The sequence below is a fragment of the Elephas maximus genome, chromosome 3, assembly GCF_024166365.1.
Source record: "Elephas maximus indicus isolate mEleMax1 chromosome 3, mEleMax1 primary haplotype, whole genome shotgun sequence".
Taxonomy (NCBI): domain Eukaryota; kingdom Metazoa; phylum Chordata; class Mammalia; order Proboscidea; family Elephantidae; genus Elephas; species Elephas maximus.
Genome location: NC_064821.1, coordinates 69,464,291 through 69,478,386, shown reverse-complemented (window position 1 = coordinate 69,478,386; position 14,096 = coordinate 69,464,291). Strand labels below are relative to the sequence as shown.

At 37.5% G+C, this 14,096-nt stretch overlaps 1 protein-coding gene across 16 annotated transcripts in view; it reads right to left on the bottom strand.

Annotated features, from left to right (window-relative positions):
- Positions 1-14,096, bottom strand: part of EPB41 (erythrocyte membrane protein band 4.1) — a 223,031-nt gene that overhangs the window by 81,047 nt on the left and 127,888 nt on the right. For all 16 annotated transcript variants that reach the window (XM_049878508.1, XM_049878504.1, XM_049878503.1 and 13 more), the window contains 2 exons: positions 11,018-11,093; positions 8,431-8,649 (listed from right to left, as the gene is read on the bottom strand). In XM_049878508.1, coding sequence (XP_049734465.1) covers positions 8,431-8,649; positions 11,018-11,093 — 295 coding nt within the window. The remainder of the gene's footprint in view (positions 1-8,430; positions 8,650-11,017; positions 11,094-14,096) is intronic.

Genomic DNA, 14,096 nt, shown 5'->3' with positions numbered 1-14,096 from the left:
TTCGTGACTTTGACCTTTTGAAAATTACAGACCAGTTGTTCTATAGAATGTCCCTGAATTTGGGCCTATCTGATGTTTCCCCATGAATTGATTCAGGTTATGGTTCTTTGACAGGAATATCACAGAATGGTACTGTATTCTCACTACATCCTATCAGATGGTGCATGACTTCAATTTGTTTCATCACTGATTCATGTTCACTTTGGTCACTGATGTCTGCCAGACTTCTCCTCTGTGAAATTACTCTTTACCTCTTTATAATTAATAAGAATTCTGTGGGAATGTATTTCAAAACCTTTTAAATATCTTATTCCTTATCAAACTTTCAATTTATTAATTTACTTATTTATATCAGTATGGACTTATGAATTCTCATTGTATTCAATATGATGTAATAAATTATTTTCCTTACTTATTTTAAAGCTTAAATTGCCCCAGATTTCATCAGTGGGAGGTTCTCCAAGCTGGATTCTGTGTCCTTTTGATGATTTCCTATCATTCTTTGAGCACTTCATTGTTTTCTGGCATAAGATGTTCCAGGATCATCTGTATGTTCCTATTTTCTGTCCTGGAATCAGACATTTCTTCAAGGAGCCCTGGTTACTTTTAGTGGAGGATGAAATTGAGAACCTAAGATATGGGCATGCTCATTGCCATTGAGTGTTACTGTTTCCAAGTCCTCTCAATGTATAGTCAGGATACACACACACACATTTACCTAGTTATGTGTCTATCTATCTATCTAATCTACCTATCTACTGAAAACCATGAATTCACATTGAAACCTCTAATGTTAACGAAACACCACAGGGTTCATATTAGTTTCTCCCTTTCCATATTTGTACCTCCCTTTACTGACAGTGAGAAACCTGGCTTCCATTATCCTCAATATATGGATTAATTTGATCAATCCACCTGTATATAACCAATCTGTCATTACAGCAACTGACCCCTCTCCCATGTGAATGCCCTTCTCACCCCACTTTTGCTCTGACCCCGATGCCAGGTTGTCCCTCTACATGAACGCCCTCCTCATCCTGCTTGGGCTCTGAATCCCCCATGCTGGGCTACTGCCCAGCACATAAATGCCCTCTTTACCTCACTCAGGTTCTAACTGTCCATGTTAGGCCACCCCTTCCATAGCTGTCTTCTTTACCCTGCCCAGGATTTGAAATCCTACATCAGGTGCCATCCCATGTAGATGCCCTCCATACCCCACACAGGTCCTACCTCCATGTCAGTTAAATGACCTTCTCACTCTACTTGGCCTTTGATACCTGCTACCAGGTACGCTACAGATGAACTTCCTCTTTATTCTGTTTGGGCTCTAATTCCTCATACCAGGCTGCCCTACACCCCATGGACATTCTTCTCACCCTGCTTGTTGTGTTGCTGTTGTTAAGTGCTATCGACTCTGTTCCAACTCATAGTGACCCTACAGGACAGAGTAGAACTGCCCCACAGGGTTTCCAAGGAGCATCTGGTGAATCTGACCTGCTGACCTTTTGGTTAGCAGCCGAGCTTTTAACCACTACACCACCAGGGCTCCAAGTAGATCACCAGATCTTTCTTCCAAAGGAGGTGCCTCCAGGTGGACTCAAACTTCCAACTTTTTGGTTAGCAGCTGGTTAACCATTTAACCACCCAGGGACTCCTTCACCCTGCTTGGGCCCTAATACCCCAAGACAGATTGCCCCTCTGCATGTATACCGTGCTCTGCCCACCTAATGGCTTTAGAACAGACTTGTTTCAGGAAGCTTTACCTGATTATAAAATCATATACATTCATTGTATCAAATTTGGTACCAACAGGGCTCCATTAAGAATATAGAAGAAAAAAAATCTATAATCCTACCACCAACAGGCATCTATGCATGTAAACACAACATATGCTTTTACAAACTTGATACTTAAATTATTTTCAACTTAAAATTTTAAAGATCAATGTGTTTCCTAAAATTTCTAGGAACCTTGAAAGTAACAATAAACCAGCTCTGGGAAGGGTGGTGTTGTTAGTTGCCATTAAGTTGGCTCTGACTCACGGCATCTTAGTGTATAACAGAATGAAACACTGCCCAGTCCTGCACCATCTTCTTATCACTGGTATATTTGAGTCTGTTGTTGTGGCTACAGGAAGAGATTAGATACCTCTAAACCATTAATGGTACTGTGTTGAACTATTCAATAACATCTAATAACTTACTACTTATAAGCTCAATAGCTTCCAAAAGTGTCTAACCAGGGAGCTTGGGCACTGGTTAAAAAGAGAAATTATAACAAAGTTTCCCTATGTTTAATTATTTCTGAGCAAGTGGGGTCAGGATAGTGCTGTTCAGTGAGCTCCAACTCTACTGGACAGCCTTTTAATAGTGCTTGTTACCTCTCCTAATTAAGGGCTGTGATTTCAAATAATTAAGTGGTGGCTAACTGACAAGTTTACATACTTTCCTAGTACCCATAAATGGAGGGCAATTAATATTAAAGCTTGATTGCTATGATAGATTTAAGTATTAATTATAGCTTAAAGACTCCATGGGGCAGTTCTACTCTGTCCTATAGGGTTGCTATGAGTTGGAATCGACAGCACTGGGTTTTTGTTTTATAGCCTAAAAGTCATTGTCTGGGCAAGGGGCCACCACTAAGGTCTCCATTTACATAGACTATCTTCTGTTTATCTGGGGAGCCAGGTGGTATTTGTACTTTTCAATGCATAATAAAATGCTTCTGCCTCGGCAGAAATTTCTATGAGTTACATTATTATGTTACTGGACATAATTAAAATTTGTTTGAGTTTCTGTTTGTGAGGACTGCCAATCTTTCCAAAAAGGAGCAAGTAAATGTGGATGCCAGACCTCTAAACTTTCTAGTCACGGAGATCCATTATTGCTCAATTTCTATCCACATATCTAACAAAACATCAATTGGATCATACCCATCTGCCCTTCCAGATTGCCTCACTTGTTTTGGTTTAAATTCTGTTAAGTTCCAAAGGGTGGTTTTCCAAACCCAGACCCACATTCATAACTTGTAAAATGTGGATAAGAATTATTACCCTAGCAAATGTGTGAACTCTCACTATATGCTAGTCATTGTGCTAAGCAATTTACATGAATTTTCTGATTTAAAAATCACAAAATTCAAATTATTACCCTCGGTTTTCAGAAGAGAAAACTGAAGCTTAGAAACTTAAGTAACCTCCTAAGAGTCACAGAGCTAATGAGGAATGGAATCTGAATTCAAAGTAAAGAAAGCTGACTCCAGAGCCCATGCTTTAGACTATTATGCCCTACTGCCTATTCTCAGTGGTTCTCAAATTTTTGGCCTCAAGACCCCTTTACTCTCTAAACAATAATTGTCAACTCCAATGAGTTTTTCTTTATGTATGCTATATCTATCAATATTTACCAAATGAGAAATTTTAAAATATTCATTGTCTTTAAAAAGTAACAATAATAAACCTATTACATTTTAACAAGAAAAACATTTTTTTATTGTACTTTAGATGAGAGTTTACAGAGCAAACTATTTTCCCATGAAACAATTAATGCACATATTGTTCTGTGACATTGGTTACCAACCCCATGATAGGTCAACATTCTCCCCCTCTCAACCTTGGGCTCCCTGTTACCAGCTTTCCTGTCCTCTCCCACCTTCTTGTCCCTGTCCCTGAGCTGGTGTGCCCATTTAGTCTTGTTTTGTTTTATGGGCCTGTCTAATCTTTGGCTGAAGGGTGAACCTCAGGAGTAACTTCAGTACTGAGTTAAAAGGGTGTCCAGGGGCCATACTCTCAGGGTTTCTCCAGTCTCTGTGAGAACAGTAAGTCTGTTCTTCTTTGTGTGTGAGTTAGAATTTTGTTCTACATTTTCCTTCAGCTCTGTCCAGGACCCTCTACTGTGATCTGTATCAGAGCAGTTGGTGCTCATAGCCAGGCACCATCTAGTTATGCTAGACTGAAGTCTGGTGTAGGCTGTGGTAGGTGTAGTCCATTAGTCCTTTGGACTCATTTTTCCCTTGTATCTTTGGTTTTCTTCATTCTCCCTTGCTCCAGTGGAGTTATCTTAGATGGCCTCTCACCAGCTTTTAAGACCTTAGATGCTGCTCACCAAAGTAGGATGTAGAACATTTTCTTTACAAACTATGTTATGTCAGTTGACCTAGATGTTCCCCAAGACCATGGTCCCCAGCCCTCAGCCCAGTAATTTGGTCCCTCATAGAGTCTGGATGTGTCTATGAAGCTTCCGTGACCTTGCCTTGGTCAAATTGTGCTGACTTCCCCAGAATTGTGTACTGTCTTACCCTTCATCAAAGTTACCACTTATCTATTGTCTAGTTAGTGAAGAAAAACGTATTTAAAAAAACAACAACAATATTTTCCCCAAAAAACATAGTGAGAAAAGTGGCATCATTTTGTATATCTGCATATCTCTTTATGGTCTGGCTTAATAGAAGACAGCTAGATTCTCATATCTGTTCCTACAGTCTGTTGTGATATGCTGATTGGGGTGTAGTATATTAAGAAAATTTATTCTCATACAGTCAAATAGCTAGAAAAGAAAAGATTGATAATTAAGAATACTCTACTATTACACCAAAACTCAGCAACGACAGCTTTGTAAAGGTTAGTTGCAATGTGAAATCTTAAAAACTATCAATGAACTTTTTGTTCTCTGTTACATTAAAATCCATATGTCTATCTTACATTTTAAATGGATCTTTTAGCCATGTATTATTTTGTTACATCATGTATTCCATATATCTGGAAATATACTGGCTCACTAAGCTATGCAGGTGTTCCAAATATTGACACATTTCATTATACAATATAAAAAAACACACTTACATCACCACCAACCTTATTAGACAAGTCTTTAAGTATTTGGAAGCTGTCAAGATCATGGTGGCAGTTAACATGATCTTAAAAGACCGAATTTTATCACTGACAACAGATACTGTCAGTGGTTTCCTTCAAGTAGTCACTTCATTCATCTTCAACAAAATGCCTACCAAAAACTAAGTCTGAATGATTTGTCAGTTGTTTTTTTTTTTTTTAAGTAAAAATGGTGTTCCATCAAAAAAAGTGGCTAATTCAGCCCCCATTCAAGTGCACAAGTGCTTTTCCTCAAGGCAACTATTACTTCAGTACTCAGCAAAAATGTTTTATATGTCCTTCCCATTTAATCACACAGAATATTAAATAGAAATGTATTCAAAATTTAATACAATTAATAATTTTCACTGTTTCATCAAAGAAATTCTTATGTGAACTGGACTTTATTTTTAACTGCAACTGTATGTTGATGAAAAAAATGCTACTAGTACTGTTTGATGCCACTGCCTTAATTTGTGTTCCACCCATTTAACATCTTATTACTAAAATAATTTTAAGTACATAGGCCCCTTGAAAGAAACTTGACGGCTCCCAGGGGTCTATGGACCACACTTTGAGAAACATTGGCCTAGCTCAACACATAGTTATAAAGATGAAATGTGATACTGTACATAAAGCACATAGCATGGTATCTGACACAAAATAATAAACAATAATTAGCTTCTAATTATGACGATGATTATGCAGCAATGCTACACAGGAGAGTCAAGCATTGGAAGACAGTTAAGGCTATATGAAGTCCTCCCAAATCTGAGATTCTATTATGATCAAATAACCATTAAAAAATTCATCAGAGTTAAAAGGGTGTCCGGGGGGCATACTCTCAGGGTTTTTCCAGTCTCTGTCAGACCAGTAAGTCTGTATTTTTTGTGTGTGACCCTTTTAACTCAGTACTGAAGTTACTCCTAAGGTTTACCCTTCAGCCAAAGATTAGACAGGCCTGTAAAACAAACAATAACACACGTAGTTCAACCATGTATATGAGACCAAATGGGCACATCGGCCCAGGGGCAAGGTCAAGAAGGCAGGAGGGGACAGGAAAGCTGGACAAATGGGGATGGGGAACCCAAGGTCAAGAAGGGAAGAGTGTTGACACATCGTGGGGTTGGAAACCAGTGTCACAAAACAACATCTGTATTAATTGTTTAATGAGAAACTAATTTGCTCTGTAAACTTTCACCTAATGCACAATTAAAAAAGAAAATTTTATTAGAGATAGATTTATGGTATCGATCATAATCTGGCACTACTGTTTAATTAAAAATTATTTCTGTTGTCCCGCTATATGGCAGCAGTAAAATATTTTCTTTTACTGCTTTACTGATTGCCCAAAGATGATAATACTACTAATAAAAATTATTAGAAATAAAAAGAACATTCCCCTACAATTCTGCCATTCTAACAAATCAAAGTATTTCAATCGATTGTTTCGTTCTGCTACTTTCTTCTGTGTGTATGTATATAAATTTAAAAAACCATAATCAGAGTATAAATAAAAGTATTTTTTACAGTTTCCAAAAACAATACAACATCCTTAAGTTACAATTATCAACAAATTGAAAATGGTGTATTTAGTAGCCCCAGACGTCGGTACAATGGAATGCTGTACCGACATGTTGTACCAACTTGGAAAGCAAATCTCAACAATTCTCTTTGGAAATAATTTGATCCCATGTTAGTTGCATGATTCTTGTAAGACTACGTTATGTAGGCTGTAAGCTTTAAAGCAGCTCTGATTTTGGTTCTCATGAGTGAGGTACCTAAACCTACAGGGGCAATGGGGCATCCAGAATCAAGGCACCCTGAGTTAAAGCTCTCTCTCTTTTTTTTTTTATTGTGCTTTAAGTGAAAGTTTAAAATTCAAGTCAGTTTCTCATACAAAAACTTATATTGTTATGTAACCCTAGTTGCAGTTAAAGTTGTCTTATTTGAAGTATCCCAATTCATGCAGTCCTACTATTGGAACCACCTCAAGGAAAAAAAGATAGCTCAACAGCTAGACAGAACATTTGTTACTCTCATGGCAAGCCTACCAAGACCACTCTTGGTATTTCTCTTTGAGCACTGTGACCCTTTGGAGCTTGGAAACCTAATGATGCTAACATAACTCAGAGTACTAATTCACGCCCAATATCAGACATTCACATTAATAAGTTAAGGCAGCTTGTAAAAGTTAGCTATTAATCGTAGCATGTCATTCAATTAACAATTGGGATGTTTGGTAGGAAGAAACATTATTCTGGCACTTTAGTACTAGCTAACATTACTGAATCTTTACTATGTGCAGGACATGTATTAAGTGTTTTACACATATTATCTTTCTAATCCTAGCAACCACCCTATTTCTCTTAGGTAATGATCTCTATTGCACATAAGGAGCATAAGGCTCAGAGAGGTTAAGAGAACTGTCTAAAGTCACAAGTGGAGCTAGCATTTCAACCCACCTCAGTGTGACTATTAACCCTTGCTCTTGATCACTGTTACAATGCCTACCAACTTTACCAACTGTTTCTGTGAACACAGCAGTATAGTCAATAAATTTAATAAACTGAATAATTTGGATTGGCCACTCATCCATCCCCCAACTTTCTGAACATTTTTAGTTTGCTCTGTGGAGTCAGCCTGAATAAAATGTTCAGTGGGGAAGCAGATAACAGGGGAGAGTTAACAGTACAAGTGAAGAGAACAAATGTCTCTCTATCTCTCCCTTTGAAACAGTTTAAAGTATTGATTATCATGTTAGTATATTAACATGCTTTTCCTCTGATGTGATGGGTTCCTAACCTCTTTTTGAACCCTAGGCCCCTTTTAGAATCTGAGGAAAGCACATTTCCCAGGAGAAACGCACATTGTCCCATATTTACATAAAGACTTTTAAAAATATCTTCAGGAATTTCATGGGCTGTCTAAAACCTATCCATGGGTAAATGGATTCCAAATTAAGAACCCCTGCTCCAATGATCTCAAGGTACCTAATACAGTATACACCCAAAAACCAGTTGCTATCGAGTTGATTCTGACTCATGGAGACCCCATGTGCATCTGAATAGAACTGTGCTCCTTAGGGTTTTCAATGGCTGATTTTTTGGAAGTAGATTGCCAGGCTTTTCTTCTGCAGTACCTCTGGGTGGATGCAAACCGCCAAACTTTCAGTTAACATCCAAGTGAATTAACTGCTTGCACTATTCAGGGACTCTAATATAGTACCAGAAGTTTAAAATCTGGGGGAAAAATATGGCAACAATAATAATAACTACCATTTATGGAGTACCAACTATGTGCCAGGCACTGTGCTAAGTGCTTTACATATATTACCTCACTTAGTTTTCATCTTACAAAGTAACTCCCAATACTCACACAAAAAAAACTGAGGTTCAGAGGGTTTGAATAATTTGCCCAAAGTCAAACAGTGGAGGAAATTGAACTCAGGTTCACTTTATTGCATCATGCTCCCTCTATGGCAAACACTAAATCAGTAACAGGTCAAGGGTTTAAATTTATTGCCAAAACAAGCACAGAACAAACCCTGGAGCCATATTCACCTGTATGATTTATGCAGTTCCATGACCTTCTCTTCAAGTTCCTTGGTCTGATTTGGAGCCAGTTTAAAATCGCTAACATAATCCGCACCATGGAGTTCTCGGTCGTAGTCTCCCAGCTCAGACTGGATGGTATAAGAACCCAACAACGCTAAGGTTGCAAAGGAACAGGGCAGACGTCCCGCAACAATGTCCTGCCGAAGCTGAAGACACAAATAATATCTACAGCCAAAAGAGAAAAGATGTTGCCATGTCAGCAACAACAATAACAATATGTATAAGAGAAAAAGGAAGAAAAGGGGGAAGGGAGAGAAGGAAGTAGAGGGGAAAAAAAGGAAAGAGATTAAAAAATGATACCAAGTAAATATGACAAAATACTAATAATCATTATATCTAGGTAGTGGTTGTTTATTGTACTAGTATTTCCTCCTTTCTGTATGTTGGAAATTTTTCCATATAAAAAGTTAAAAAAAACTATAACCATGTTGGACTCTGCAACAAAAAAGTAGTTTAGAAAGAAAAGAGGAAAAACTAAGAAAAGTCTGAAGGAGGTAAAGAAATTAGTATTTTAATACTTAGTGTATAAAGTACCATATATACATAAATTATCTCATCTAATCTTCACAAAAAAACTTGCGAGGTAGATATCACTGTCAGATAATAAATGAGGAGGCAGCCTCAGAGGCTTAGCTTGCTCAACAGCAGACAATAATAAAAGCTGTTTGACTCCCAAACCGGGCTTTTTCTTATCTATCACAACTGCTTTGCCAACTGTACGGATATCATCTTTCTTACACGGAGCTGATGTTATTGACTCTTATTCACTGGATATGGACCTTTGGGGTATTTTTCCTCCAAGATGAGCTAAGCTGCATGCAGCCTTCTACAGACTATGATCAGCTACTTTGTAGCCTAATTTTACCTATGTGCTAAACTATTCAGACTGGGTTAGAACAGCTCTGTTGAACAAACATCAACCGAATGCCCCAACTGTGTACTAGACACTTCTCTGTCAGTAGAATGTTCACACTTATGACCCTTGCCCCCTTAGCACTTGTTCTAACTGAGTTGACCAGTTCAGACTGCTTTACCAGCCAAGTTGGAAAGTGTGATTAAACTGACAATTCTTCTATTAATTAGAATGATATCCTGCTTTGACCATAAGTTGTTGAAAAATATTCATTAACAAGTTTTTTCTATCTATAACTAGTTACTACACACATTTTTTTTTTTAAGTCAGAGCAATGCCACACAAGTCATAAGAACCTTAAACTCCTCTAAAATATAGGTTATTTATAAAAATCTTTACGGATTTTTTTTTTGTTTTATACATAATAAACCTGGGTGAAGAAAGAAGAGTAAGTAGTAACACTAAGAGACAAATATAACCTGTGAAAAGGAAACAACCAAAATAATTTTTTCAGGCAGAAATATTGCATCTCAACTTCAAGAATGTATTAAGGGTGACTGGACAATGAGTAATAACTTTAAAAAATGGTTCAGACTTTCACAGAATTTAACAATCATTCTTTTTAAGAATTTACTTAGTAAACTCCTTTATTTTAGAGATATGGAAACTGAGGCCCAGAGATTGTGAACTTGTCCAAAATCCCCAGATCAGATAGTTGGCAGCAAAATCAGAATTAGAAAGCAAGTTTCTCGACAACTAACAGATCAATTTAACATTTATGGAGCACCTACTATGTATAAGGCTCCATGCAAGATGCTATGGATATAAATATGTACAGTAGAACGCTTTCTAATATACTGCCTTTTCATTTTCTTTTCTTGTTAACACTTTAATAGAATTTTTATAGGATTTTAAGGAATCCCAATAAAGGCCCAATAAAAAACCAGTAGCCTTTTTTTTTTTTTTAAGAGTACAAGATGTATCACATACATTAAGCAAACTAAAAGATTACTGAGGAAGGTTCAGTTCATGAGGATCATGTACCTAATTATATAAAGGGGAAAGTAGGAAGAAATAAGAACAATAAAATAGAGACTTTAGTTATTTTGATCCCTATTTGAAGCTTCTAGCCTAAGGGAAATGAGTATTAAAAAAAACAAAAACAAGAAAAACCAGCTGGAGCTATTTATTTTACCACTATATTTGTGTCTTGCCCTTTGAAGGGTGGTGTGGTTTATAGTGGCCCTGCCCACAGCTTGGCATAAAACCCAAGATAAGCAGAGCTAATTTTCTGGCCAATTTCTTCCAACAAGTCACTGATAACCAAACCAAAACCAAACTCAGTGCCCTCGAGTCAATTCCGACTCATATCGACCCTATAGGACAGAGTAGAACTGCCCCATAGAGTTTCCAAGGAACACCTGGCGGATTTGAACTGCAGACCCTTTGGTTAGCAGCCATAGCACTTAACCACTACACCACCAGGGTTTCCAAGTCACTGATACTGCAGGCCTTTAAGCTCACTTACTTGCAAGCCTGCCTTAAAATGACCAGAAGCTTTCTATCTTGGGTTAAACTATTTAATAGCTTGTCATTTTTTTTTTTTTTCAATTCTGAATAGGAAAATTCCCAGTTTATGATAATAAAAATTACATGTTCAACTACTAATTAATTATTTACCTTGTTATGTCTTCTGTTAACTGTGTTGGGTCAGGTGGATAAAACTTTACGTTAAATGTGAAGTTCCAAGGGACACCTGTACAAATAAACACAAAAGAATTTTATTGTTTATGCCTAACTTTCTGCTTGTTAGAAGCACATCAAAATTTTTGAAAATTTTTTCTGAAATCTTTTAATATTTTGGGAATAAAACATTTTTTCCCCATATGTCTCAAAGAGTTTTTTTGTTTTGTTTTGTTTTTTTCAGTTTTTGGTGAAAGTTTACAGAGCAAATTAGTTTCTCATTAAACAGTTAATACAAAAATTGGTTTGTGACATTGATTGCCAATGCTGCGATGTGTCAACACTCTCCCCTTCTCCATTCTGGGTTCCCTGTTCCCATTTGTCCAGTTTTCCTCTCCCTTCCTGCCTTCTCATCTTTGCTTTTGGGCAGGTGTGCCCATTAGTCTCATATACATGAATGAATCATGAAGCACATTCCTCACGTGTATTATTGTTGGCCCTATAAAAATCAAAAATAAATCCATTGCCATCGAGTCGATTTGCACTCATAGCAACCCTACAGGGCAGAGTAGAACTGCCCCATAGGGTTTCTAAGGAGTGGCTGGTAGATTTGAACTCCCAACCTTTTGGTTAGCAGGCAAGCTCTTAACTGCTGTGCCATCAGGCCCTATACACCTCTCTGATCTTTGGCTGAAGGGTGAACCTCAGAAGTGACTTCAGTACTGAGTTAAAAGGGTGTCCAGGGGCCATACTCTCGGGGTTTCTCCAGTCTGTCAGACCAGCAAGCCTGGTCTTTTTTTTGTGTATGTGTGAATGTGAATTTTGTTCTACATTTTTCTCCCACTCTGTCCAGGACCCTCTATTGTGATCCCTGCCAGAGCAGTAGGTGGTAGTAACCAGACACAATCTAGTTGTTCTGGGCTCAGTCTGGTGGAGCCTGTGGTAGTTGTGGTCCATTAGTTCTTTGGACTAATCTTTCCTTTGTGTCTTTGGTTTTCTTCATTCTCCTTTGCTCCAGCTGGGATGGGACCAGTAGATGTATCTTAGATGGCCACTCACAGGCTTTTAAGACCCCGATGCTACTCACCACAGTTGGATGTAGAACATTTTATTTATAGACTATGTTATGCCAATTGAGCTAGATGTCCCCTGAGACCATGGTCCCCAGCCCTCTGCCCAGTAGCTGGTCCCTCAGGGCATTTGGATGTGGCTGCGAAGCTACTACAACTTTGCCCTGGTCAAGTCGTGGTGATGTAAAACATTACTTTTATTAAAAAATAAAAAAAAAAGAAAGTTACTTAGATAACACCTAAGAGTTAGAGGATCTCCGTCATTCTTTTACCTGACCTAACAGTTATGTTTACAATGGGACTAAAATTACATAGGCAAAATAACGTGAAGGAAACCATCCCATAGGTAACATGTTTGCAGCAGTGATTTTCAAACAGTGATGTATATACACTTTAGATCCTCAAAGGTCATTCATGGATGTTCTCTTTTGGTTTTGACATTACTTATTTGTGATCTCTCTCAATATTACCTCAAATAAATAAAACCATTTTTCCCATTAATAAGGGTGAGATTTGGAGATTATTTTAGAAATAAGGAGGTAAGATAGGTGGCTCTTAGAAACTACAGCTCTAATAAAAATATTTCAGATACAAAAACTACGGGAATCTGATCCCGATTACTCATGTAAACATGTCATATTTTTGATCCACAATGAAAATCAGATTATGAGTAAAGGTTTAAATAGAGAATACATTTTAATTTTCCCAGCTGAATGCTATCCCTCAGGGTTTTTCCATCATATAAACTATCATGATTGCTGGCTTCTCAAACAGTAAGGCCTGATATCAGCCAGAATTAGTATGGCTGGTTATGATATTAAGAGGTGCCATTTTGTTCAGTATTTGCTGCATGCCAGGCACTATGCTAGCCCTCTTACATACATTTATTCATTTAATCTTCATAACAATCCAAGGAGGTAGGTACTACTACTATTAACTCATTTTATATATGGCTAAGGAAAGTATATACCTAGTGAACCCAAGGTTCTCGTACTCCGAAGTCCATGTTTTTCACCACTAACTCTACCATCCTCATACAAACATCTATGAGCATTAAAGTTTGTGTCAAACATCATTTTCTGTCTTGTGTCCAGGGTTTTTCATCTCCAAATATCAATTAAAAATTTTTTTCCCAAATACCAGTTTTATTGCTAAGAGTTAACAATGATAATACACAAATTATTAGTGAGGTAGTTTGAATGTCTTAATGAGTGGGTAGTTTTGCACTGGCGATAATGTTTATTTTATGATCCAATTTGATATTCAATTGAAAGGTGACCTCTGGGAGTGGTTTCAGTTCCAAGTTTAAAGACTATTGCAGGGTGACAGTCTTGTGGGTTCCTCTAGTCTCTTACCAGTCCAGTAAGTTTGGCCTTTTATAAGAATTTGAGTTTTGTTCTAGATTTTTCTCCCATTCTATCTGGGACCATCTATTGTGTCCCTGGTCAGAAGGGTCAGTAGTAGTAGCCAGGCACCTTCTAGTTCTTCTGGTCTCAGGATAGGTGAGGACATGGTTTGTGTGGGTTATCAGTCCTGTAGACTAGTTTCTTCCTTGAGTCTTTGGTTCCTTTCTTTCTATTTTGCGCCAGATAAGTAGAGACCGATAGTTGTATCTTAGATGGCCACTCACAAGCTTTTAAGACCCCAGATGCTACTCACCAAACTAGGATTTAGAACATAAGCTTTATAAAGCTATGTTATGCCAATTGACTAAGTTGTCCCATGAGACTATGGTCCTAAGCCTTCAAACCCAGTAAATCAACCCTGCTAGGTGTTTGGTTATGTCTAGAAGTATCTGTAACTGTGCCCTCTAAGTGCTTATATGAAGCACACACAAACACAGACATATATATGCCTACAGATATACCTATACACGCACATGCATATACCCACATATGTCTTCCTATACACATACTGCATACATATCTACTTATATAACCACACGTATTTTTTGGTTACTATTGCTGTTGTTGAAAAATTATATATGTTATAGCATTTACCAAAAA